Consider the following 27,317-nt stretch of genomic DNA (forward strand, 5'->3'; position numbering starts at 1 on the left):
TATTTGTATTTCCTTTTTTATATGGAAGTAGAATTAACATAAAGTGTTATATTAGTTTCAGGTGTACAATATAATGAGATAGCAATTATATATATCACTCAGTGTTCATCTCAAGAAGTGTACTCTTCTTACTCCCCTCACTCTATTTCATGCACTTCCTACTCACCTCCCCACTGAAAACCACCAGTTTGTTCTCTGTATTTAAGAGTATGGTTTCTTTTGTTTGTGTTTTCTCCTTTGTTTTGTTTCTTAGATTCCCCATATGAGTGAAACTATATGGCATTTGTCTTTCTCTGTCTGACTTATTTCACTTAGCATTATACTCTCTAGATCCATCCATTATTTAAATTTTCAGTAAGCAACTCATAAGCACATAAATAATGGCAGTCACACTTTGATAAAATCAAATTTATTATTTATTTAGTTTATTTAGTGAGGTCTGACAAACAGAGAAAGTAAAAAGAATATTTTTTTAAAAATGTATAACTTATATATAAATACTTTAAAAGAGAAAAGCTGAACACATGTGGTGACATTAAAAGAATGTATACATTTAAGTTTGCAGCCTATCTTATAGCCTGACAAATTAGATATACATATGTATACACATATATCTTGTTCGTGAGTTTGCGTAATTAGGGCCCAGGGTAAGTTCTGGGTATGTCTACCATCATTCTGAACTCCCATAAAATTTGTGGTATTTTACCACCACAGTCATGTTGATTTTGTCCTTCTTTCTCAGAATCTATGACCAGCACACTTGAAAGTCATCAAAGGTTGTAATCAGGTGCTTTGGGCCCCAGTTTACTCATCAGTAAGGTAAAGAAAACCTCTGCTGATGTGTTCTGCCTCTTCTGAGTGAAAAAGCAGTGAGCCCCACTAGCCTCCAGCATATAGAAATGTATGAGGGCTGAGAGGCAGGTCATCTCTCTATTAGGGGGAGTTTTCTGTTTGGTTTCTTTCTTTGGAAAGGAGTCAACTTGTCTCCAGTGGAGCAAGTTTATCACCCCAGTCCACTTAACTAACAAACATTCCATTTCTGTAGATACATCTTGTTTCCTAGTATGCAACACAACAGAAGACAATAGTCTCTGGCTTTCAAACTGAAGAGCTACACATTTCCTCAGATCTTGAACTTGGAAGTTGAGAGTTGAGTCACTCAAAAAGAGAGTTCAACAGAAACCCCCTCGAGTCAAACCTCACTATATGGCAAAATATTCATATGACAACATGTTTAGTATGATATTGAACTTCACTGTGACATTCACGACTGACATTTTCTTGATATTGCACTAGTGTATAACAAAATAAGATGAGTGTAATGTGATAGTCTACACAGCAAAACATGTATCTTATTTCTTAAATTTATACAAATTTTCGTTTGTAGTAAATACCACAGAAAAGTAAGTCATCCCTAAGTACTATCCTGAGCTTACCTTGATTTCAAGTTTACAGTTAATCATATCTTTCATTAAAAAAAAAAAAAGACAGATATAACTGACCTCATATGACCACAGAAAATACATAGGATTCAGGGGTAAAATAATAATTCTTCCTAATTTTTCTTATATTCATTTGATGGTGGGTACCTACAGTTTGCCTCTGTAGGTATGCTTCTCAAGGATTACATGTTACATTTCCCCTCTGCTGGTGTTTGGCTTTAACTCTTGGAGGAAGGCCTCGTGGTTATGAGGACAGTTGCTGTGACAGGTGCAGGTCCCAATGACCATCACTGGTTTCTTGATGATCTGCCCTGGGGAGCACTGGAACTCCACTTGGATGGTTTTGGTGTTGTGGGGGGTGCAGCACCGGCCATCACTACAGACCCCACAGAACCTGGGCTTGTAGGTGTGGAGGCTGGTGCAGTTCTTGAATTGCAGGTGGATGGCTTTGAGTGACTTCGTGGTGCGGAGACACTTCTTTCCTTTCTAAGAAAGAAGAAAAGGCGGATTCATGGAATTGGCTACCCTTCCTCCAAAGAACTATTTTAGGGATATGGAGTAAATTGCTAGCTGCCTACCCCCTATCCATTGTTCTTCTTTGCTAACATGACATTATTGTGTTTGGACAATTTGGTCAGCTACTAGGATTTGCTTCTGCAGAATATCTAAGTGCTTGGGATGGCTTCGTGATCAAGTTCTGGCCAATGATACATAAACCAAGGGATTCTGGGAAATCCTTTGACCTTCAGACAGGTACAGTTCTTTATTGCTTCCTGCATTCACCATCTTCCTGCCTAGAATGCGGAAACCATGCCTACAGGTACATAACCATCTATTGACGTGGCGATAAGCATGAGGGTGAAAGTGTATATGAAGAAATCTATTTTTTCAGGGCACTGAAACAGACTTTGATGTTGTTTTAGCCAATGCATTCTTAGGCATTATAAAAAGAAATGGAATACACCTGGCAGAACTGCATACCTCCTAATGCTTCAAATACTTCAAATACTTTTCAGACATTAACTCACTTGACGTTACTAACATTCAGTCCTACAAGGATCAATTATTCATGTAAGGAACAACTGTGCAAGCTTCACAGATGAGTAAATGGAGTCTCAAAGGCCTAAAGTCACCAGAAACATCTAGTTACTGAATGTCTGACACAAGCCCATGTCTTCTATTATACTATAACCTCAGGAACATCTAAGATAATGGGATTTAAGGTTATTTTCCATGAAGGCAGGTTAAGTGAAGAATTTATTCAATTTCCATTAGTAATGGCTGATGAGGAACCCTCATACAGATTCAGCACAACACTGACTCTATGTTTATTTCCCGCTCAGATTTTTTCACCTACTAAAATTTGCCATAATTCTCTTCTGTTTTTCACTTTCCTAGGCACAGCCCACAGCTGTGGAGTGATGAGGCTTGGGATTCTCTTAAATCTGTGCCTCTCAAATGTTACATCAGAATCTTCTAGAAGGTCTGCTAAAACAGAGAGTGTTGGGCATTACACCCAGAGTTTCTGATTCAATGGGTCTGATGTGGGTCCCAATAATTTGCTTTTCCAACAGGTTCTTAGGTGATGCTGCTGGTCTAGGGAGTCACACTTTGAGAAGCACTAGCCCATTTTAAAGCATCTCTTGGTATTAGGAAGTAATGATTATTATGCTGTTATTTCCCTAGCTTCCAAATAGGTTTCAGAACCTTTATGAAATGTATGTATCTTAAAAATAATATCTCCCAATATAAAACTGGGTGCAAGTTAAACAAACAAATATAAAAATTTTGGCAAAAGAAACAATAGAAAAAACAAAGTTTTGGAGGCACGACATGGAAAAGCCTTATTTAATAAAGAAGTGTGTCCTTGACAATGTTAAAGGTCCTTTGTTTCTTCCTTTTTGATATTTAATGTGTAACCTACATTCTTGTCAATGTCCTCACAAAGGTACAAGTTCAGCCACATCCGTGCACGCGCGCGTGCGTGTGTGTGTGTGTGTGTGTAAGAGAGAGAGAGAGAGAAAGAAAGAAGAGGAGACAGGAACAGACACAGGGAGAGACAGACAGAGAGGCAGCTTTGTGGGTGAACCCACATTACTGTGTCCCATGCGTATTACAATTCCCATAAGTGGGGGGAGGGGCAGCTTCTAGCATATAATTTTAGGGATGTTTCTATGTGTTCTTTCAAAATTGGTGGAAGAAATATAAATTAGGATGGACCCCCCAAAATCATATAGCCATGTAGCCGTATAACTAATATGATTGCTGGAGACTTCTTTGAGCGATAAACAGAAATGATGCTTGATGCTAAGAGAGTCATCTCTGCCCAGCCACTTTGTGAATTCATTCTATTTAATCCTCCAGGACAACTTTGAGGTAGGTACTGTCAATGGCCTCATTATATGGGGGAAGGAATTGAGGCTTAGAGGTTATGAAAACTCATCCAGATCCCACAGCTAGTCCCTGTAGTGTAAGCCAGGAGTTAGGATGTCTGGCTCCAAAGTCACACCCTTAGGCATTAGGTGATATGGTGTAGAGATATGTAAATCATTCATTGTTAGACACTTTTTGACTTTAGGGTTGTACAAATTTCCATATGATGGTCAGTTTGGGTATTGCGTTTTCTGATGTATGGTTCTGGGGAGGAAGCCTGTGATGTCATCAGGAACCAATCAGAGCTTCTGATCCGCATGCCTTATGGTCAGTGTTAACACACTGAGTTGATTCACTTCCAGCAAAAAAGGAAAGAAATGTGCTATTTTATTTGGCACATATCGCCTTTTGCTGGCAAATGTACTATTCCCCCTAGACTTTTGAAGCACTGAAAATAATTCCCAGACACCCATTCATTTACCCATCAACAATTGTTTATAGGGTGCACAGCAGGACCAGGTAGGATGTTGGGGACGGAGGGCTGAGTGAGGAAGATTCAATTTCTACCCTGTGCTTCCTACAGATGGAGCCTAAGGGGTGTAAAATACGGAGGTCAGAAGTGACCACTTTCAAATCAACTGTGTCTGGCAAGCGAGCGGCCAGTTTTTTTCCAGGAATGGGATGAGATTTGCCAGACCTTCTCAACTGGGGACACTATTTTGCCGGCTCCTCCCTCCACTGCTAGACCTGCTGTGAGTTGCTTGGATATTTCAATACATGAAAGAGGAAAAATAAAAGAAGGTAAACTCCCTCACTGCAGGAACTTCTCCCTCTTTTCTCTGGGCTTCACTCCCAGCTAGAGCTGGCCTCTGTGTGGACTAGTGTCAGGGATTCTTTCTAGAGCCCAAGACACCCAGGAGGCAAAGCTGCTTCCTCTGGGGCGGAAGGCTGCCCCCAGGCTCTTACCTTATCCACCGGCTGCTTGGGTTCTTGCTCACAGGGTCGCACAATGCAGAGCCGAGTCTGCTTCACCATTTCACACTGCGGGTTCCTGTTGGTGACCCGGGTGGAAAAACCCATGCCACAGCTCTTGGTACATGCGCTCCACTCTGTGGTCTGTTCAATGCAGTTGATGCTGGAGTCAGAGACCGCAACTCCTAGCGTGGCTTCTGTCCTGTAGGCTACAGGAGGGACCAATAGAGGCGGCAATATTGAGTAAAACATGCGGATTGCGGAAGGATGCTTTCAACCATCCTTGGACAGGGGGTTCATTCAATTCTGTACCTACTAAACTCAGGTGCTCTCAGAACCGATCTCTGTTTATAAACCCTAAAGAGGAGGCACAATGCCGGCATGTTCTGGGCCTTCCAGAAAGGTCTGAGGGATGACTCTCCAACCTGTCCTGAACTAGCTTAGGAGAACCTATCTTTAAGAAGCCTAGCAGTTTGAAGAACATAGAACAGGATAGCATCAACAACCATCCCATAAGCTGTAGTGTTCTCAACATGGGATATAGACACTTGGACTTTGATTACAAATATTTCTGTCTCAACCCTTAATAGGTATGGCTTGGGGGCACTTCTACACGGAAGTTTTCCTATCTGCAAGGCATGTTTGATAATTTCTGACCTCAGAAAACCTGCCAAGGTCTGTGTACTGTCATCCTAAATCTGGCATTTAGGATGTAAATCTGACTGATTCAGTATCTGGGTGATATTGGCTCTTGATTTTTTTTTTTTCAAAAAACCATTTCCTTTAGAAGATAAAACACAAAGAAAAGCAAGACAAAGGTCCTTGACCCTTCCTAGAGCATCTGGAAAGGTGGCATTTCTCTGGGACACCTGTCCAGGGAAAAGCAGCATTCTTTAGAGAGGCTGGTCATGCAGTAAGACAAAATCAGTCCCCTTGCTCAAAAGAACCACTGAACGCAGCAGGTTCTCTTTCGGAGAAACCGTGTGCCTACTTCAATAACTTGGCAAGGAGTCACACACATGTGATGTGTTTGATCTCAGTGGGCAATCTGGAATCCACAACTGGATGGCCAGAAACCGAGGCCAGTTTCTCATGGAGAATCCAAAAGAGCACACATGCTTCCTGCCTGCCTTTCGCCTGTGCGGTGATCACTTTCAGGTATCCAGAGTTTCTTACCTGGAAGGGCGAGGCCTCCCAACTCCCCCTTCTCATTTGAGTCACAGATCCACTTCTCACAGCACTCCCCCGGCACTTCAACTTTTCTGGGAGCTGGGCAATCGGGCTGGGGCAGAAGCAGGTCCTCTCCGCAGCGGGGCACACAGCCAATCTGCCCATCTCTGCAGGCACACTGGTATTTGCAGCTTGGCTGAAAGGTCTCCCCGCTTTGGTAAATGACCCCATCAAACACACAGTTGTCTCCTTCTATCGCTAGAGCATCGGGGAAGCAAGGCAGAGAGGGAAGGGCAGAGAAAAAAATCAAGAACAGAGTGTGATGCAGAAGCTATACAAGCTACATGCAAACCCAGGTGCCCCTTTTTTCTCATTGAAGCTATCTGTTTCTTCTCTCTCTCTCTGGCAGAGATATGTCCCCATGGAGGCCTCCCACAGCTAGAAGAAACCTTGAAGACCATCCAGTGCTGCCACTGTTTTGTTTTTTGTTTTTTGTTTTTTTTTTTCCCCACAGATGAGGCAGGGAGTGCACCACTGAGAAGTGACAGTCCCAAGTCCCAACAACAGCCACGGATGTTGTTCCCAATAATAAAGTCATTTTGCTAGACCTTCCTTTGATTCTCCTACTCCAGCAGCTTAGAATTAGAAAGAAAAAGGTGCACTTCGTACTCTCCAAATAGGTTAACTGGTCAAATCAGTTAGAGAGGTAGGATTCCTTGGCATTCCAGCACAATAAATCATCACTAACTTAGAGAAGAAAGTAAAAGGCTATTCCAAGCCCTCTTATGGGGGTGGGGGGGGAGGTGGGGGAAACCTCCAACTAAATGGTGCACCAGGTGGAAAAATGATCCCCCAATCAGTGTCACCAGCCTGAATTGGTTAGTTGCCTGCGTTTTATTTTATTCACAGCCCAGACTGGGCTGACAGAGTGGTCCCAGGAGACGAAAGGCTGCTTTAGCTCAAATAGGACCATTTCAGGTGTGAAAACAAACCTGCTGGGCGGCAGGTGGGGGAAACTGTGAGCTTGTGAGTCAGCCCAAGATTCCATCGCCCCCAAGCATCCCCTTGGAAATGTCCAAAGGAAATTATTTCACTGGCCCTAAACTCTGCTCTGCTCCCCGCCTAGGATATCTAGATTCCACCGTAAGGAGGCAAGCCATGAATTCTTCTCAACTTTGCCGTCAGTTTCCCGCTCCGGCTTCCCCAAAGCTGGAAGCACCCCCTTCCCCACCCTTCCGCAGACCGTGCCTAGCGCCCAGTAAACTCTCCACAGACATCACCCGCAGCAGCATCCCCACTGATATTTGCAAGTTACCCTCAGGGAAGGGGAGAAGGGGAGGAAAGGGGCCTCGGGCGGGAGCCGAGGGCCGTGAGCGCAGGGGGCCCGGATTACCCATGCAGATGCCGGTTCCCGCGCTGGGGTCCGCTCTGCGGTCGCAGAAGAGGCCGCGGCTCTCCTCGCACGGCTCCAGCAGGGAGCAGCTCTCGCCGCGCTGGCGGGCGCACACCAGACAGCAGGAGCAGTCGTCCAGAACGGCTCGCACCCCGGGGGCGCAGGTTGGTGGCGTCTTGGGACACCGGGCCGGGCACTGGGTGGGACAGCGCTGGGTAGCAGCGACCTGGCGCGAGCGGGACAAGAAGGAGAAAGCTCTCAGCGGGGACGGTGGAAGGCGGAGCCACCCGAACGCCCGGGCAGGGGCCGCCCTGGAGGGCAAAGTAGCCAGAGGCACCTGAGGGGTGCGCCACTCACCTGCCCCAGGACCTGCAGCAGCAGGAAGGCCAGGCCGATGCGCCGCTTGGGCCGACTCTGCACGCTCTGCATGGTCAGGCTTTCCCCTCCGGCTTGGACGGAACAAGACCGGGCGCCCCAGATCCTCCCCGCTGGCCCCGCTGCAGGTCGGGCGCCCGCCTCTGCTCCCCGGCGGCACCGGCTTAGGTTTTATAGCGCGCTCGCGGGGCGCGCTCAAGCCGGTTGGCTGCAGGGCAGGGAGGAGAGGGGGGGGGGACCGGCTGGGTGGGGAATGGAACGAACCCCGGGGTTGCCATGGCAATTGGCCGTGGGTGCCGCTCTCCTTAGGGCGCGGCCCTGGGGCCTGCGTGTGCCTGTGTGTGGCGACTGGCTTTTCCCGGAGCGCCGGGAGGGGCAGGGTGGAGTCGCGCGGCCGGGACCCGGGGCTCGCTCGAGCGCGTGGGAAGGAAACGCCCGTTTCCTCCTGGAAGCCGCTCGGCCTTCCCCCAGGACCGAGACACCGGCACTCCCCACCGCGCTGCGAGCCGGCCAGTCCGAGCAGGGCTGCAAACGTGGGGCTCGCCTCGAGGGGTGCCTGCAGTCTGGGGCCGTCCGCGGGGGGTTGGCGAGAGGCCCAGCGGGTTAGTCATAAGGGAAGCACATGCAAGTTTGTCACCCTTTAGGGCGCTCTTTGAATGTGTGGAGGGGAGGGGAGGGCGGGGAGGGAGGGAAGCAGAAAGAGAGAAGAAAGAAAGTGGAGGGGGAAAGCAAGAAAAGAGAAGAGAAGACAAAGGCAAAGCAAAGCATCCCGGCCGGGTTAGGATGAGGGATGCTATTGGCCCATCGGGGCAAAAAGTTCCTTCGATTCGAATCATTCCAAGATCCCACTGATTCTTAACCCTCACCCCTCCTCCCGATTCCGCAGGCTTGGAAGAAATAAATTGAAAACATAATAAAATCAGAGCATAAAGCCCGAGGTAAATACAAGCTTTCTTCCTGATAGAAGAAAGCCTTGAAACACCTGTTGGATCACGCCTACCATAAATCAGCTCGTGTCAAAACCCAAGAGAGCTTGAGAGTTGGTGAGACAGGTTCAGCTCAGCCACTGTCCAAACCTCAGTGAGTTAGGGAAGGAGGAAGGACATTTGCTTTACTTGGCTGACCCCTCCAGCAAATCACCTCTCTCTCCCACCTGGCATCCGCCTTTAAAAAAGGGCTGCTTCCAAGCTCTTGTCATCTCTCCCGAGAATGGCTCCAAAGGTGAAATTGCTTGAGGGATGAAAAGAAATTTCCTCCTCTACTTCAGCTTTGCCGCTGCCTCTGGGATTACTGTGCCCAGCTCCTCTGAGGAGAGCCGCCTTGGAAAGACACTTTATAAGAAAAATTATACAGTCTTGTGATGTAACTCTGGACGTGAAAAAAGGGAACAAATTTCCTCTACATCATCCATGCCCAGCATGAAGGAAAGCGAAGGCAGCTGGTGGAAGGGGTCAGGCCTGCCCTGGCAATGCCTGTTCCTCGTGCTGAAGTCATCCCAAGTCCCTTCAGGAGAGTTCTCGGAGCACCTTGAAACTGCTATTACGTATGCCCAAGCCCGCGATCATTCTGCTTTCTTTGAGGTAAGCCAGACTCAGCAGTACTCAAAGCTTGACAAGAAATGGAACAGTTAATCTGCGCCATGTCTAGGACCCTCGTATACTCTGGACAAGCTTCCCGGGACATCTGGCCCAGTGATGCTTCTACTCCGCAGAACATCCGAATCAACCAGCGTGTATTTAAAAAAAAAAAAAAATACAGATTCTTCTGCCCCACCCTTGACCTACTCCGTTAGATTCTCTGGTGAGGGTTCTTGGTAGACAGCATTTTAGTGTATTTCAAAATGGGAGATGGCTTTGGGAAACCTACAGTCATGGAACAATTGGAAGCACAGCTAATGGGGGGGGGCGGGCAAGAATCTTGGCCGGGTTTTCAAAGCGTGAATAGCCACAATAAGGAGAAATGGGCAGCCCTGGGGCTGGGCTGACTCTTCTTGGGAAGGGGGAAGATGAGAGGAGAAACGTGAACTCAAGATTAAGGATGAAAATGCCGAGAAATCACAGCTAACCTGAGCCTCTTGATTGCATGCAACGGAAACCAAACCAGAACTGGCCTCGGCAAGAGGACTTCTGGAGGGACGCTGTGGTATTTTACAGAGAACTAATGGGAAAGGTGCTACTAAACCTCAGAGGCCACCAGGACCAGGGCCTGGGAGCCAACAAGACTCCGTCCCCCCATCTGTTTCCATTGCTCTTCTGGGTGTCAGCTTTACTCAGTCTCACCGCAGACCAGCTTCTCCCATGTAAGGGAAGTATCAACCTTAAGGTCTCCCTAACCTCTTACATTGTGACCTGATCACCGCAGAAGGAGTGTCCCTCTCCCTTGGCTCAATTTGGAAAGTTCCAGGAGAGGAGCTGGATGAGCTCACCGTGGGTTAATTGAAGGAGACAGGAAGATGAGGAATGGGGATTAGCTGACACCACACAGTTGGAGTGGGATGGAAGAGCAGTTCCCTAGGAAAGAAGGGGTGATTCTTTAAGAAGAACGCATGTGTGACAGGCAGAAGAGGACATTTCCACTCTACTGTCTGCTGTAAACGCTCCTGGATAAGGAGCTCCTGGATAAGAAGCCATCTGATGATAATCAGCTCATGCTTGCTGTCTCTACGACATCTTCTGTCAAACCCCACATGCTGGGATAGATTTTGTCTTCTCCATTGGCCTGACACCGGTGCTTTTCCCTTCTATCTCTGAACTCACAGAATAACAATGATGTGTGACTGTTTCTGTGCTCGTCTCCCTCTCCTGACCAGGAGCCCTTGAGAACAGAGAGTCCATCATAGTTTCCATAACACTCCCAGGGATGGACAAGCGGTCAGTTGTTCTTGGACCTTCTGAGATACTGCAGACCTCGCTTTGAGTTCTGTCCCTTGTTTCTGGTTGAGGTAAGAAAGAACTGGACGTGTTTTTCTTCAGCCACAGCTATCGACCATCACCATCTGCTTCCCACATGCACCTTCTCCCAGTCTTTCTTGGCGCTGAGTCCAAAGGATGGCATACAGGCTGGTGACGTCTTCTTGTTGGAAATAAACCCTGTGTCAGCGGAGATGTCTGAGGAAGTCAGGGAATGTTACCTTAGAAATTCTGCATGAGTTGCTGGTCTTGGCTGCCAACCAAGATGGCAGCTCTGCTTGGTTATGAGGTGCAAGTACCACAGTGGATTCATCTCTTCATTCCAGTTCATCTCTTTCTCTCTTCTTTTTCCCTCACCACAGATGTGACACCAGAGACTCATTGCTCCTACTCTATCTCAGACAGGTTGTTAACTGATTTATATAGATACATTTTAAAGATTTTATTTATTTGGAGAGAGAGAGAGAGAGCGCAAAGAGAGAGAGGGGTGGAGGGAGAGAGAGAATCTTAAGCAGTCTCTGTGCTGAGCATGGAACCCCATACGGGTTCAATCTCATGACCCTGACATCGTGGTCTGAGCCGAAATCAAGAGTTGGACACTTGACTGACTGAGCCACCCAGGCGCCCCTGATTATATTCTTATTACTCATTAGTCAATACTCCGACCCAGAGTACATGTAGAGAACTCCTTATATTTTATAAAGGTAAAATTTTATAGAAGTTTCCATTGTTGTCATTCTATTTTTTTCCTTTTTAGAAAAGATTTTAAAAATATCCTGGCACTGATTTCTGTAGGAGGCAGGAGAAATGTAAAGCACAGAACCCCATATTAAAAATGAAACAAAGAAAAAGCAGTGACTCTGATGTTTTCACTTCCGGGACAACTCTATCGCTCTTCTCTCCTCAGTGATTACATTCTCCACAAACGCATAAAGTTTGCATCTCCATTCAGTCATTATTTAGTGAAGCCACGTGTACTTAGCTCTGGGAATGTGCCTCCTAAATCAACCTCACAGCTCTTTAATGACTTGGTTGCTTTTTTCTAAATTTCCTTAATATGTCCCTTTCCTGTGGTCCAAGGGAGTTGGTAGGACACAGGGTAATTCCCATTATACGTTAGGCCAGCCACCTCTACAAGGTATGCAGTTCTATGGCTAATTTCAATCACACCCTCTTGCTTCTCTAACAGACCTCTTCTGTTCTTGCTTTTCTGGAAATGAGGAGGAACAGAGAAGAAGCAGTGACAGGAGGTGAAATATTAAATATATAATGTTTAGTGTTATCCCCTTCGGAAACATCTGCTCATCGCCCACATTTTTAAAAATTATTTTTTAGTGTATTTCTTAGACAAAACAAAAATCCAGAAGATTAAGTACAAAGAAATTCAAGCTAGAAATCGACTAGAAATGTGAGAAATAAGTTAATTTCTCCCACTGCTAAATGACCTCCTTATAGGGAAATGGACTCTTTAAAACTGAAATAATTTTTTTAAAAACTTTTGAACTGGGGGGTGCCTAAGTGGTTCAGTTGGTTAAGCATCCACCTCTTGATCTCAGCTCAGGTCTTGATCTCGGGGGTGTGAGTTCAAGTCCTGCATTGGGCTCCTGCACTGGGGATAGAGCCCACTTAAGGAAAAAAAAAAAAAAGAGTTTTGAACTGGATTGGAGTCTGTCAAGCTTTAGGTACATGCCACATTCCCAGGCTCCAGGCACCAGCATTACTCATGCCCACCCCCAGCTGAGCCAAGTGACCCTAAGCAATTCTTTCTATGTGACTTCTCTATGGCTTATAACAGCCAGGTAGAGTATAACCAGTTCTGCTCCATGGACCAGAATCCTTTGACCAGGAATTTGTGTCAGAGACAAAGGCACATTCATAAGGATTGGATATCAGTATAGCCAATAACATTTCAGGAGTGCTCCATACTGGATGACAGTGGATCCAACTCATAATTGCTGGTGGCCAGGAGAGCACAGAGAAGGAAGATGATATCGCTTGAATATAGGCAAAGTCCCAAGCAATTTTAAATGACTGTTTCTGAAAAAAGAAATGATTCTTCTTGGGACAAGTCCCTATTCCCAAATAATATCTCAGAGCCCAAACAAACTTGTATAGCCTCTCCTACCCAATTTATGAATTCTCAGCAACAAATAATAGAGACTTTTAGGAGACATGTGACCACAGAATTGTGTTTCTCTTGACAATGTTCATATGTCTAATTCATTACATGATAATTTCTTATACCTCATGGCATGAATCAAAAATGAATGAGATGTCTTGTATTTTCAAGGCTTTACTACCTAGTTGGAAAATGAAGTAAAAAAAAAAAAAATCCCACATAAGGCAGAAGGTGATCATTTCTGTCCATGAATCTAGGAAAAGTAACATGGAGCATAAAGGAAGATGAAATTAACTCCTGGAAGAACATGGGAGTAGTGGAGGTTGGGGAATGAGTGTTAGGAAAACTAATCATTCCATGTTCATTGTTTGTCTCTTCACTAAGTCTTCTTGCCCTGAGGACTAAATAACATTGAGTTGGATAATGCATAGGTGGGATTTTGAAACCTGGAGATGTGAGTTGAACAGAGACAATGGAAGAAAAGTATAAGGATAGGAAAATTCAGAACTTGTTCAGGAAATGAAGAGTGGCTTAATTTATCTGGAACAGAGCAAGGTAATGGGAAATAAGGTTGGAAAAGTGGACCACAGCCACCAACCCTTGGAAGAATATAAATGCCAAACTGTACAGTTAATTTGTTTTTTAAAAAATATCTATCTATATATTATCTATCTAATCTATCTATCTACCTGTCTATCTATCACTCTATCTCTTTATCATCCATCTGTTAGCAAGGAACTGCATGATCAGAGCCAAATTTAGGAAAATTTTCTTCAAAAACTTATGCTCAATTACCGAAGAATGTGACTGGGGATAAGTAATGCAGATACAGTGTTTTTACAGCAGTGCAAGGAAAGATGATGAGGACTGGAACTAGCAGAGTGGCATTGGGCATGGAAAGAGGAGGTTGGAGATAAAAGGTGATTTGCTTTACCTGGAGCTCTGGATGGCTGTGGAAGTCTGGGGTAGTGATTATATAAGTATGATTCTAGTTTTTGACCCTAGATGACTATATATGTGTGATAGCATTTAGTAGAAGCTGAATAGCTTCTGTGATAAAACACCTCTCCCAACAGACTACCTGGGCTCCAGTTCTGAGATCTTAGACAATTTACCTGGCTGGTCTGGGCCTCAGTTTCTTTCTCTGTTTGTAAAATAAAAATGGTAAAAATTGTTTTTTTTCTTTCTGGGATTGTTGATAGCATAAATAATGTGATAGATGGAAAGTCCTGCAGCCCTTCTCAATGGGGTTCTGTCAAAAATTGAAGCCCTAACACCATGAGGCATCCCATTCAATGAATTGACTTCTCTTTTCTGCATCTTGAACAGTGTAGCATGTAACACACACTATAGGGAACCACGGATCATCTTAGGAAGTTAGTAGAAGTTACTAGAAGAAGTTAGTAGAGACTTATTATGACATCCAGGCATGGTTAGGTGATCTTGAGGACAATTCAAAGAACTTGAGTTCTGTTCTGGATTGGGTGCTAACAGGAAGTAGAAGCAATTTCACAATTGGTTATCTTAGTAATCTTTATTGCAAAGGCAGGATGAACATAGCTTGGATAGAATCATTTTGGAGGAAGAAATGATAGTTGCCAGGTTAGCTGGATCAAGGAAACCTTGGTCATTTTTGTGGTCGCACAGTGTCTTTATTTTAATTTCTGTCACACATGATGATAGAATGGTCTTGTCATGGAGAGTCCTTATCAAATGTTGATAATTCACAGAAGAGGAAACTCACAACCTAGTTGGTAGCAACAGTTATTAGTCAGGGCTGCTTTTTTTTTCCTTCTTGTGAATAGCTTAGATTTTTCTCTTTGAGATGAGTAGAAGTAGAATTATCAAAGGAAAGGTTTAAGTAATTTATGGGTTTGAACACAAATTCATGATTTGCTTTCAAGGAGTGTGTATCAAGGTACTCTTCTGCTAGCAGTGTAGGATAGTGGGCTAGATGTCGGACAGTTTCCAGAAAGCCAGCCCCTTGGGTGGTTGGGGTGATTTGTTAGAATGACCCTAATCTTTGGGGCACCTGGGTGGCTCAGGTGGTTAAGGGTCTGACTCTTGATTTCAGCTCAGGTCATGATCTCAGGGTTGTGAGATTAAGCCCCGTGTCAGGCTCTGTGCTCAACAAGGAGTTTGTTTAGGATTCTCTCTCCCTCTCCCTCTGCCCACCAACACCCCCCCAACCCCCACCAGTTGCACTCGCTATCTCTTTCTCAAAATAAATAAAAATCTTTTTTAAAAAAATGACCCAAACCTTTGATGTTTTTAGTGGTTCTACATAGTTGGTTCTCTTTCATTAGGTTTTACTGCTGAATTTGCTAGTCACATAAGTCATGCATATCATTCCTTCCTACCATTCTTCCCTCTTTCCTCCATTAGCAGACTCTTTCCGTTCTGTTGATTGAAATCAACAATACCAGCCAACACCGTGAACCACTTTTTTCTTGTTACCCAGTCCTGACCATTTGTCATCCTCATATCACTAATCAGGAATGGCTATCAATCATTCCTTCAAGTCATGTTTCCTTCAGGTTAACTGGACAACAAGCTGTCATTAATCAAAATTCTCTTTTCCATTGTCTTTCTGGACTTCCCAGTGTCCTGCCAGATACTGTGAGTCTTCTTTTAGAAGAATCTCCTCTTACTGGTGCTAGCCTATGTGTGCCAGGTCACCTGTAAACCAACTTGAACGGTGGCTCTCACGTATTTCTGGCCACGACACTCAGGGAGAAGTATACCGAAAATTTATATCATGAACAAAAATGCATAAACCCATGTTCACATATACACTACCAGTTCATATAAATGATTTCACACCCATAACTATATAATTAGAACAAAAGTCTCACCAAAAATATGTCTTTACTACATGGCCTGTGTTTGGATATTTACTATTCTAGTCTCTTCTATTTAAAGAAAAAGCTTATCATGATGCTCTAAATTAATGTCTTAGCTTCTTACTGTTAGAGGAGTGTCTCCTTGGTTAGGGGAGGTGAATGGTAACATAATTAATCTGTTCCTGCATTCCTATTTTCTCCGTCTTAGGATTTCTCCCTTTTTCTTAGACCAAGACATTTCAATTTGATTGGTATAGCTCAGCCCCGATTCCAGTTATTCATTATTCACTCACGTCTACCTAAGTTAGAAAACTGAATTCAGAATCCCTGGTAAACTCAACCACAACCATAAATTCAGTCTGCTCTCAAATGATGCTTCCTTCCTCCTTAATTGGATGTTATCAGCAACCATTTTCATGAATACAATCCCATATTTTTTTCCCAAAGCTTGGCAATTATTTTATCCTTGTTTTTAACACTTAAATGGTTTAATTTTAATTTAGTAAATGTAGCATTATTAAATTACAGATGTGTTTACATCAGATGATAGTCAAAACTTTAATTCTCTGTATCAAGGAGCAGTTTACTTGGTGATAATATTTAAAGTATATAAATATGACACAAAATAATGGGTTTATTCTCAAATGGAAGGCAGATGCCATTTTAAATGTTATTCCACATGATAACTCCAGTAGACAATGACAAGTGTAATGGTCTAAGGGGATATTATCAAAGGATGGTGTTTACATTGGAAATTTCCATCTTGAATACCACCATAAGAAGAATTAAATGTATACTAGTCTGGGGCGCCTGGGTGGCTCAGTGGTTAAGCGACTGCCTTCGGCTTGGGTCATGATCCCAGAGTCCTGGGATCGGGTCCCGCATCGGGCTCCTAACTCCACAGGGAGTCTGCTTCTCCCTCTCACCTTCTCCTCGCTCATGCTCTCTCTCACTGTCTCTCTCTCAAATAAATAAATAAAATCTTTAAAAGAAATTTAAAAAAATGTATACTAGTCTTCTTCTTACCCATTGCAAGAATATCCTCAAGAGAAAGCTTATAGATTTTTTTTTTTTTGGTGTGATATTAACTACTATGAACCTTAGCATGATTCTGTTTGAAACTGGTCACCCATTTGACAATTATTTTATTAATTGTAAGTCTGTTCCTCCTTCTTCTGGATTCTGAGGAATGGGAGTTTAGGACAGAAAGAGAACCAGATCACATGGGCAAGGTTAGAGTCTGAGGGAAAGAGGAGGCCTACCTTTAAGGAGGAGAGAAAACATCTCTATTAGACAAGGAAGGAGGAGTTCCTTCAGTTGCTAAGCTATTCTTGGAGGGATCTGTAACCCGTCAGCTCACAGGTCTTCCCATTTCAATTCCATTTATCAGCATCCAGCATTTTCCTTATCTCCGGGATACTGCTAAGGCTCTGATATTGATTCCACTGACATTTCTCCACTGTGAAGAAATTGGGTTTGGTTTTGTTCATTTCAGTCTTTTTTTTTTTTTTTAAGATTTTATTTATTTATTTATTTGTCAGAAAGAGAGAGAGAGAGAGAAAGCACACAAGCAGGCAGAGGCAGAGAGAGAGGCAGGTTCCCTGCCCAGCTAGGAGCCTGATGCGGGACTTGATCCCAAGACCCTGGGATCATGACCTGAGTCGAAGGCAGCGGCTTAACCCACTGGGCCACCCAGGCATCCCTGTTTATCTCAGTCTTGCAGCTAAAAGAGAGGAGATTCTTTTAGCTTTGTGAAGAGGTTGCCCCTTCACCCTCTGCTATCCCATCAGTACTACCCAAAGTGGGAACTTTCCCCCCAAATGGATAGAAAGGTTCAATGTTAAAATAAATGCTAACTATCCATTGATGATGAATGATTTTCTAGCTTTTCCTGCATCTTTAAATTTAATTTTCATGATTTTTGATGTATAGAGTTTTATAAATTTAAGTCAATACATTCATAGATATTTCCTTTGTGTTTTTTTCCATCCAAGTAGCTCTTTTAATAATTTTTAAAAAAAATTTCCATCTTTTAAGTGAAAAATCTAATGGCTTTTTAAAGTTAACATTTATGAAAATTTTACTTAGTCTAAAAATGTTGACAAGTACTATGTAATTATAAGGAATAATAGTCTTCTGCCCTATGCTTACATTAATTTTCATTCTTTATAGTCAAACATTTAAAAATCTTTTAGCCATATTCATCTTCAAATATTTGCCCATGTATCTTCTCATACTATATCTCCATATTAGCTTATACCGCTTTTTTTTTTTTTTTGCATTTTCAGATTCTCCTGTCACCCACTGACTTTCTTCTTTGCAAGATGAGGGTTTAGCTTTCTTACATCACAACCACAACTTCCCTCTTCCCATTGATTCTCTCTTCCTTCTTTTTTCCAGTTGTCATAATTTCTGTTTAAATAAATGCTGTTTTATAAAAATTTTTATTTTTTTAATTGTAAAAAATACATACCATTTTCCTTATCTGACTATTGTAATATGAGTTACAGGTGACAATGTACTATACCTACATTTCCTTTTTAAAATTTTGTTTTAGAGAGAGAATGTGGATGGGGGTGGTGCAGAGAGAGAAGGAAGAATCTTAAGCACACTCCCTCCAAGCTCAGTGGGGAGCCCGATGTGGGGCTCAATCTTGACTTGGCAATCATGACCCATGCTGAAATCAAGAGTCAAATGCTAACTGCCTGAAGCACCCAGGAGGCTGCTACATTTCCTTTCTTGTAAAACCTTTGTTTCTCCTGAAGTTACTGTTTCATTTTTTTATTTGCTTTTCTTTGTACTTATTAGTAATTAAACTTTAAATTTTATGAAATAATTCCTCAACACATGGCCAAGTACTTCAGATAAATTACTAGTTGCCTTTTCTTTTCTCTTGGCTACATCTTACTTGGGACTCTACAAACTTTTATTTCAAATTGGAATGGTACGTTCCAAATCTGCTTACTCCTTCTTGTACTGAGAGCTCCTTACATCCGGGACCTCCTTTCACTACATTGCTGTGCTGAATCTTCTATTTTTTAAATCCCAGATATCATATTACACTTTAGATAATAACTTATATTTAGGTAGAGCTGTATTGATAATAGTTTAGTAGTCAAATGAAATGATCTACAAATACGGTAGTCCCTTTGTCTGCAGGGGATATGTTTACAGACCCCCGTGGATGTCTGAAACTGCTAATAGTTCTGAACCCTCTATATATTGTGTTTTTCTTATACATACATATCTATGGTGAAATTTAATTTATAAATTAGGCATAGTAAGAGATTAATGACAACTAATAACAGAATAGAAAAACAGTCACAATACGCTGTTATAAAAGTTATGTAAATGTGGCCTTTCTTTCAAATATCTCAAAATATCTCACTGTACTGTACTCACCCTTCTACTTATGATGATGTGAGAAGGCAAAATGCCTCTGTAATGAGGTGAAGTGAGATGAATGATGTAAGCCTTGTGACATAGCGTTAGGCTAGTATTGACCTTCTGAAGCTACATCGGAAGGAGTGTCATCTACTTCTATGACGCTTGACTATGGATAACTGAAATCATGGAAAGTGAAACCACAGGTAAGTAAGGGGACTATTGTAATCCAACTTACGAGTAGACTGGGTGGAACAAGAGGGTGTGTCGGGAGACCAGTTAGAAGACCACTGCAGCTGACCAGCTGAGAGATGATGGATGGCCCGGACCAGCCTCTGCCAATAGAGATGGGGAGAAGAGAAAACATTTCACACAATTATAAAGCAAATGCTTTGGATTTATGATTTTTAGCAGAAGTGACAGAAACCAACCAAAATGGAAGAACAAGCCTAATTATAAGATTATGGGGATGCCTCCAAGGAAATGAAGTATATAGCTGAGACTTAGAAAGTGCCTGGAACCAAGAAATGGAAAGTCTTAGGAAACTTATGCAGTAACTTGTTTTTATCTCTCATTTCTGTTTCTAAATTGTTACTGCTTTTTGTATCTGTGCACACTGGCTGAATCTACTCCATGTGTATATGATGGAAGATGGCCATAGCACATCGCCCACATTTCTACATCTCCTCTATTGAAAAGGAAGCCTGCAAAACTGTGCTTTTAATTTTTTAATTTCAATTCAATTTCTTCAAGAGTGTGAACCAGGGTGGCTGGTCCACTTTAAATCTTTTAAAGTGGATTCAGGGAGAAGCTTTATGGTAAAAATAAGATTCTGAGCACACACCATATTAAATGGGGCTAAAGTTAGGGTTAAACATCTAATGAATTTGGGGGTGCTTGGATAACTCAGTTGGTTGAGCCTCCGACCCTTGGTTTCAGCTGGCATCATGATCTCAGGGGTGTGGGGTTGGGCACAGAGTCTTCTTAAGATTCTCTCACTTTCCCTCTTCCTCCCCACTGCCCCACCTCTTTCTCTAAAATAAATAAATAAAATCTTGACCAAAAAGAATCTCATGATTCTTATTTCCTCATGAAGAGGTAGATGTGGTAATTGTTGGGAATAAGAGAATGTCATAGAGTCAAAGATTTCAGGAGGCAGGTTAAGGTTAAAAATTATAATTGCAGAAAGAGAGAGACTGAGTAGAGAGACTTCTTATGACCCTAGGTAACATTGAGAGCCCAGCTGGGATGACAAATTTCAATTTATGGTAGTACTAATCTGCAAATTGACAGAGGCACAAAGAGTTTAGTTATTAGATAGTGATGGACCATTCATATTAAGGATGAGAAGATAGGGGAGACTTATGGGTAGAGAGAAAATAGAAAGAGCAGCATGTGTAAAGGCCCTGAGGCAGGAGAGATTTGGTGGGTTTAAGGCACCATGAGAAGTCTAGATTGGGAACACCGTTTGCAGGCTGGAATCACAAGTTGGCTTTTCCTCATCATTCAGCAGAGTGACTCCAGTGTCCAACCCAGTACGTATTTGTAGTAGGTGCTCAATAAATATTCGTTGAATGAATCTAGACATATCTCTATCCAGAAATTTTCCTTCAAATTTTCTGCCCTCTAGATGGCACCCTTCCATAATTTACAGAGGTAATTCTGGCTATCTATTTTTATGTTGGAAAAATTACTTAAAAATTTTGGGTCTCAATTTCCTCATAGGTATAATATCACCCCTCCCCCACTTCATAGGTAGTTGTGAGGTTTCAATTGAGTACAATATATGAAGTGCTTACCTTTTGATTTGGGAGGCAATCAATACTTATTACCTAATGTAATTATTATTTTTATTGTTGTTATGGGTACTATTTCAGCCTGTGAGATTATTTGTACTCATGTCATTGTCCCGTACAAAAATCTTTCAATTTTTACTAGACATTTGTAAGTTGAAGAACACTAAACACCCTTTCCCGTCTTAATTGTATCCTGAGTTTTCCTCTGAGATACTAGCTTTTCCTAATTCTGAGTCCAAGGGTTGGGTTTTTTGTTTGGTTGTTTTTGCTTTTTTTTTTCAGTCCAAGTGTTTTGAGTGAGATGTCCACTCCCAGCTACAGGGTACAACTCTGGAGACTTACTGTCAAAGCCTGTATTCTATATTTCATTCCCCCTATCTTAGGGAGTCTGGGAGTCCCACCAGAGTTGAAATGAAATATGCAATAATTTGGGACTTTTTTCTCTCCTCTATGGAAACACTGAGAAGAGATCATCACTTTTCCCCACAATCATAAGAGGTGAGGTCGTGAGTTTGGTATCTGTGAAACCATTGCTGCTAGAAGGATGGCTAAGAGAGTCCTGAAGGAGAGCCTGAGGGTCAAGCAAAGAACAGAGCAGAGAGAGGCTTAAGAATGAAGTTCAAGGTGATATTTTTTTGAGCCCCTGGATTCAGCCTGCCTGAAACTAGTTGTGTTTCTGATCTTTTGCAATATGTGAGCTAATACATTTCACATATTGTTTAAACTAATTTAAGTTGGGATTATATAATCTTAATTTATACATAGTTTTTATTGAGAATGTAATCTGTCCACTTCATATCAAATATATACTGATAGAAATACAATATTCTTTTAATAATTTTTTTCTAAAAATTCCATTAATTTAAGAATCAATGGATGTTAGGTCACTAAGTAGTCGATAATTGTTTTCAGTATAAACCAAACTTGAGGACAATGTGGTCTTTCAAAAATTAGTGACTCTTTTAGTAATTATGCTGCAGTTCTCAGGGACTACCACTGGGTAAAGATATTCCTACACACAAATTAGTTTTTCTTTTCTGGTTTATTTCACTTTTTAATGTAAATAAGAACATGAGTGTTCACTTACTATAAAGCTGAATTCAACTTTTTGCTATTTAAATCCATTATTTAATTTCTACATTTCCATTATATCCAAATTTTGAGAGACCATGGTTTTTATTACTCACAGAGAGAACATTTGAAGTTGAAGGAATTTTAGAAACAGATTGAACTGGGTTCCAATTTAGCTCCGCTACTTGCTAGCTCAGTGAGCTTGAACTAGTTATTTAACTCTGAGCCTCAACTGTTTGCTTTTCAAATTGGGAGTGATAACAGAAACTTTCAGAGAGAGAGAGAGAAAGTAGTGAGGAATAGTGAGACAGCACACGTAAAACTCCTAATGTACATTATGATACCTAAAGGCTCATAACATGTGTTATTGCCCTTTTTCTAATTAGTACATTTAGCTTTGTCTCCAAAAATTTTAGTGAGAAATCATACCAAGCAGATATGTTGTTCTGTGAATTAAAAGTATTAAATTTTTTTCTTTCTTTACCAGTTTCTAAATGCTCAGTGAGAAACTAATGTGTATGTAGATTAGATCTTGTTCATTGCTAATTTGATGTCAGGTTTACGAATTACTTGCAGTAGTGTATCTAAGATAATGATAAGAACACCCGTATTTCTTAGCACAGTATATATTTAGAATTATGGGGAGCTTAGAAAGCCATTAAATCCCTCTCTTATTATAATGTCCATACATCAGTTTTTCTGTATATTGTTTCAGTTCCACTGGAGAATTTTGGCTTCATGTTTTTTTCATTTATTGTTCAACTTTATATTATTTTATGTTGCTAGCTGTGTAGCTCATAATAAGGAAATTGGAAAAATGTGTGTGCAATCATGCTGCAAACTGTGACCCATGCATTTAATATGAGCTGGGAGAGAAGTAGCTCCCCCTTTGTTTTATTTGTATTATTGAAACACTCTCAACGTTTGGATTTCAAGTCCAAAGGAAGAGTTTTGTTCTTCGTAGTGTTTTTTGAACAAATATCTTGAATGGATTTCATGTGAAATAAATTTTGCTTTCCCCCTGGACCTCAGTTCTAACTCTGACAATCAGAAATCATTTTTAAAATCTCCCAATTACATACCCTGCCCAATGGTCTAATGGCCATGACCTTTTCATGCCAATTGGATCCTTCCTCTCTTCCCAGCTGGAGACTGAGCTAGAGTAGCTAAGGAACCTTCTTAAACAGAGGGATAAACATATCCAAGTTTAAATTTGTCTGAATACTAGTATAATTACACGAATGACTTAGCTATCCTTTTTTATTGTTCAACATGAATTCAGGAGGGAGAAATAAGCTCCTGAAAGTTAATGAAGACAGAAGTCAGAGAACAAGAAAGTATCGCCAGAGATGTCTCTTTATACGTAATGATACTTAACAACTTTTGACCAAGACGCAAGATGGTATGATGGTTAGAAGCAAGGGCTCTGGTGCTGCTGGCTGTGAACCCAAATCTGCCAAAAGTCCGCAGTGCTGGGAAGGAAGGGAGCCTCCCAGTGTGCTTCAATGAAATGGAGATAAAAAAACAGGACCTACTTCATGGATTCTCGGGAGAAGAGGTAAAGGTAAATTAAATAAGTACACTTAGAACAGTATCTGGCATGCTGTAAATGCTCAAAAAATATTACTTTTGGTTATTGTTGTGTTTCTAGGTATTTAATTTACTAATACTCTACAGAAATTTCATATAAATAAATAAATACTGACTAAATAAAAATAAACATAATTTTAGGATTCCAGGAAATTCGATCCTGTAGAAATCAGTGAGAAGATATTTTAGATTAATTTACATTAATTGAAATGATGACCATTGGTTGTCATATAAATTTTACAGAAATCTTCATAAATTTCTTCATATGCACAAAAATAACACTTTACAAACAGACACTAAAGGGAAAAAAGGGACAAAAGCTTTTTGACTTCCAAGAAGTGTTTCTTCTGGAAATGGAATCCTGTTCCCTCTTTGAGCTATTCCCGTTCTCCCCTTACCTCCCTTCTTAACCAAAATTATTAAAAGAATCCTCTCTACTTGAGCTTTCGATTTATTACCTGCAGTTTTCTCCTGGCCCCAACTAACCTCACTTTGCTGTTCCTTTGCAGCTGTCTTTTCAAAAACCATTGGAAAACCTGAAACTTCTAAAACTCAACAATCCTTTTAGTCATTATTGATGGATGCTTCAAAGCACCAGAGCATGTTTATTTTTCTTTCTTTCTCAAAACTCTTCCCTTCCCTTGGCTTTCTTATGCCTGTTTCCCTCCTCAATCTCTATGCACTTCTTATTCTTCTCAGATACCTATGTTTGCAGCAATTTTGCCAATTATTGTATCCTTAGGATTTGTATCTCAGACATATCACTCTTAGACTCTCCTGGGTTGATTTGACCCAAGCCAATAATTTCTGGTTACCTCCCAAGTTGTCCCAATTTATATTTCTCAATTTCTGTTTCAGTTGTTTATCTTTCTGTCTCTTAGATACCGGGGTGCCCCATAAATATTTCAAGGTCACTGTGACCTCAATTAAAACTAAGTATTTTCCTTCCCACTCTGAAGTTGATTCTACATTAATTTTTGTTTAGATGAGTGATTCTACCATCAACATGCTTATCTAAGTTAGAAACCTTGAAAGCAGACAGGATTGCTTCCTTCACATTTTCTGATATTTCCCATTGGTTCCCAAGGCAAATTGAATTTACCTTTGAAATTACTTGACCTATCCTTCTCTTTACATCTATAGTCCTACTACTTAGTTTTGGTTTTCCTCATCTTTCGCTTATATTATTACAACGTCTACTTTGGATGGCAAGGAAAGACTTTAAATGTAACTGAAGAACATTGAATTCTCAGAAAAGAACTCCAGATAAGTAGAACCTTTAGAATAAAGTGGAGAAAAGGTGTGGTTAGTTGGCATTTGATGGAGAAATTTTGCAATAAGATGTACTCTTGAGCTGCTATCACTGAAATGTGTTAATTCCACCGGTCAAATAATAATTTAGGGGTGATAGTGGTGTTTGAAGACTACTGAGGGATTGTCTACTCTGATGATCAGCCATGCCAGTCAATTTAATTAATTTTAGAAGTATTTATCAGTTGTGTAATAAAAATTTGGCAAGCACAAATACAGAGCTAAACCTATGACCTTACCCTCAAATCATCCTTCTTTCTGTTTTCCTTCTTTGATTAGCTGGTACCCATGGATGGCCATTCTCCCACTCTAGAAACTTCAAGAATTTCCCTGCTCCCCATCCCAGGGTCCTCACCCTAATTCCTGACTTCCCATGGCTTAGTGCAAAGCTTATCATTCATTTTCTTGAGATGGGTAGTACATATTGGATCTTTAGCACTCTACTGAACATTGACTATTTTTAAATAAATGTTTGTTGATTCTCATTTCAAAATCATAGACATTGTCATCCAAGATGTGGACTATTCCAATAACCTTCTAACTTGATTTTCTAACATTTTTTTTCCCAGTTCAACTTAGCCATATTGCCAGCACAGTTATCTGCCTAAAAACTGCGATCAAATCGGTCCTTTCTTCTGGCTTTCAAGGGCCTCAAGCACAAGTTCAATGCCCTCTACTTGCCAGCCTAGGTCTTTTACAGTTGACTCCATTTTCCCCCTACAGTCACATTCCTGACACTTCCCTTCCTGCACCCTATGCTGCTGTTACTTCTTGTGGTTCCTCACATAAGCGAGGCCTTCCTCCTTGTCTTTTCACACATGTTGTTCCCTTTGCAAAGAAGCCCAACCCCCTTTGTGGACACCCAACCAATTTCTCTTGTGCTCACAGGACATCCAGACACGTAGCCTTTCCTCCACCATCCTCACCACCCTCATAACTCTCCATTATACCTTTCGGTATTTTTAACAACTCATTCTTGTCTCTTTACCCCACTTCGTGAACACCTAGAAGGCATGAATTTTGATTTGAATATGCCTCAGAACTCTCAGAGCTTCTTACTCAGTGAATACATAGTTATCTCTAGTAAAGATTTTTTTTAATGAATAATCAAATTCTAGGATGACATTCTATTTTCAGTTATGTACATATTTTAATATCTTACACACCATAAGCAGGCATATTTTTAATGTCATGTTCTAATATTTGATCAGAGAGATATTTTTATGGATGTTCTAAGGAAAAAAAATAAAGAATCATTGTAATTGTATAAGATTTCAATTGAAGTGTTCAGTGGTCTTGTTAGCTAGGTACCCTAGGCTCTTGAAAGAAAGAGAAAGAAAGAGACAAAAGAAAGGATGGAAAGAAAGAAAGAAAAAAAAAGAAAAGAAAGAAAGAAGAAAGAGAAAGAAAGGAAGAAAGAAAAAGGAAGGAAGGGAGAAAGGAAGGAGAGAGAGAGAGAAAGAAAGAAAGAAATATTGATTAAACACAAATGCTAGAAAGGCGATAGACTAGCATCAGTCTAAATGTGACCTTGTCTCAGTAAATGAGAGGTTTTATCCGGAAAGTTCTGAGTTGTTATCTCCCTGGCAGTCATTCCACAGTGGCCCAACCTGCTTTTCCACCCATATCTTCAACTTCCTCCAACCAATCAGCAGGATTAATTCATTACCGAGAACATGTCTTGTGTTCCCACTCTATTTTTTAACTCCTCTGTTTCCCTTGTCAGAATGCCTTTAATCCTCTATTCCTTCTCTCCTCTAAAGATCCTACCTAGTACTCAAGAGATTTCAAGATGTCACCTCTTCCAGGAAGATTTTTTCTGATCCTTGCCCTAAATGAAAACTTTTTTTTTCCTCTTAACTTCTTCAATACTTTGTACCTTTTTAATGGCACTTAACCACAACCTGCTCTATACCGTGATTATTTGTGTACTTGGTTTATCTTTCCTATTAGAGTTTAAGCTTCTTCACGTCAAGAGAGTTATTTTTATCCTTCCACCTTCACTCAAGCACAGTTTGGTACAGTTTTGGTATTCAATTAGTAATTGCAGTATAAAATTGAAATGAGTTCTGGGCCTGAATTTTGTTACTAATAAGTTTCTTGGGGCCTGAACTATCAGGTACAGACATGTGTATGCCTCAGTCTCTGCTGAATTGTATGGGATGTCCCTGTCTACTTATTTCCACTGCTAGAAATCTCTGTTTTCAGAGCCATTACACAACAGACGGTTACAACAATAAGAATAACCATAAAGATCTCTACAGTAGCAATCTCTAGACTTCTTAGCCCCGAGACAGCATCACGTTGAGGAGGGAATAAGGTGGATTGTCAGGAGCACAGACTCTGGATCTTGAGTTGCTTCGGTCTGAATCCTGGCTCTGCCATTTATAAGCGGTGTGACCTGGGTAAGCTACTTAACCCGTCTGTGCCCCACTTTTAGTATCCACAAAACAGGTATTTTTTTTTTTTTAAGATTTATTTATTTATTTATTTGACAGAGATCACAAGTAGGCAGAGAGGCAGGCGGAGAGAGAGAGGAGGAAGCAGGCGCCCTGCTAAGCAGAGGGCC

The 27,317-nt window shown here is 41.4% G+C and overlaps 2 protein-coding genes across 2 annotated transcripts in view; both read right to left on the bottom strand.

Annotated features, from left to right (window-relative positions):
* Nucleotides 1-396: 396 nt before the first annotated feature.
* On the bottom strand, nt 397-7,866 carry CCN3 (cellular communication network factor 3). Its single transcript, XM_080800473.1, has 5 exons — nt 7,708-7,866; nt 7,351-7,576; nt 5,964-6,215; nt 4,782-4,996; nt 397-1,928 (listed from the first exon to the last, which is right to left on the bottom strand). Exons 1-5 carry the CDS (start codon nt 7,777-7,779, stop codon nt 1,632-1,634), a joined length of 1,062 nt encoding a protein of 353 aa, XP_080656599.1. The 5' UTR covers nt 7,780-7,866; the 3' UTR covers nt 397-1,631.
* Nucleotides 7,867-9,016: 1,150 nt separating this feature from the next.
* MAL2 (mal, T cell differentiation protein 2) overlaps nt 9,017-27,317 on the bottom strand; it is a 117,516-nt gene continuing 99,215 nt past the window's right edge. The window contains exons 5-6 of the transcript XR_013966647.1: nt 19,219-19,315; nt 9,017-9,056 (exon numbers count right to left, since the gene is read on the bottom strand). The gene's annotated coding sequence lies outside the window, so the exon portion shown is untranslated. The remainder of the gene's footprint in view (nt 9,057-19,218; nt 19,316-27,317) is intronic.

The sequence above is a fragment of the Martes martes genome, assembly GCF_963455335.1.
Source record: "Martes martes genome assembly, chromosome: 4".
Classification (NCBI taxonomy): Eukaryota; Metazoa; Chordata; class Mammalia; order Carnivora; family Mustelidae; genus Martes; species Martes martes.

Bases quoted from the DNA above. Each gene is read 5' to 3' on its own strand.
- CCN3 (XM_080800473.1), bottom strand. From the start codon at position 7,779: ATGCAGAGCGTGCAGAGTCGGCCCAAGCGGCGCATCGGCCTGGCCTTC. The intron at 6,216-7,350 runs GTAATCCGGGCC...CCGATGCTCTAG, and splicing joins GGGAACCGGCATCTGCATGG to CGATAGAAGGAGACAACTGT. The intron at 4,997-5,963 runs GTAAGAAACTCT...TCCCTCCTGTAG, and splicing joins GGGAGGCCTCGCCCTTCCAG to CCTACAGGACAGAAGCCACG.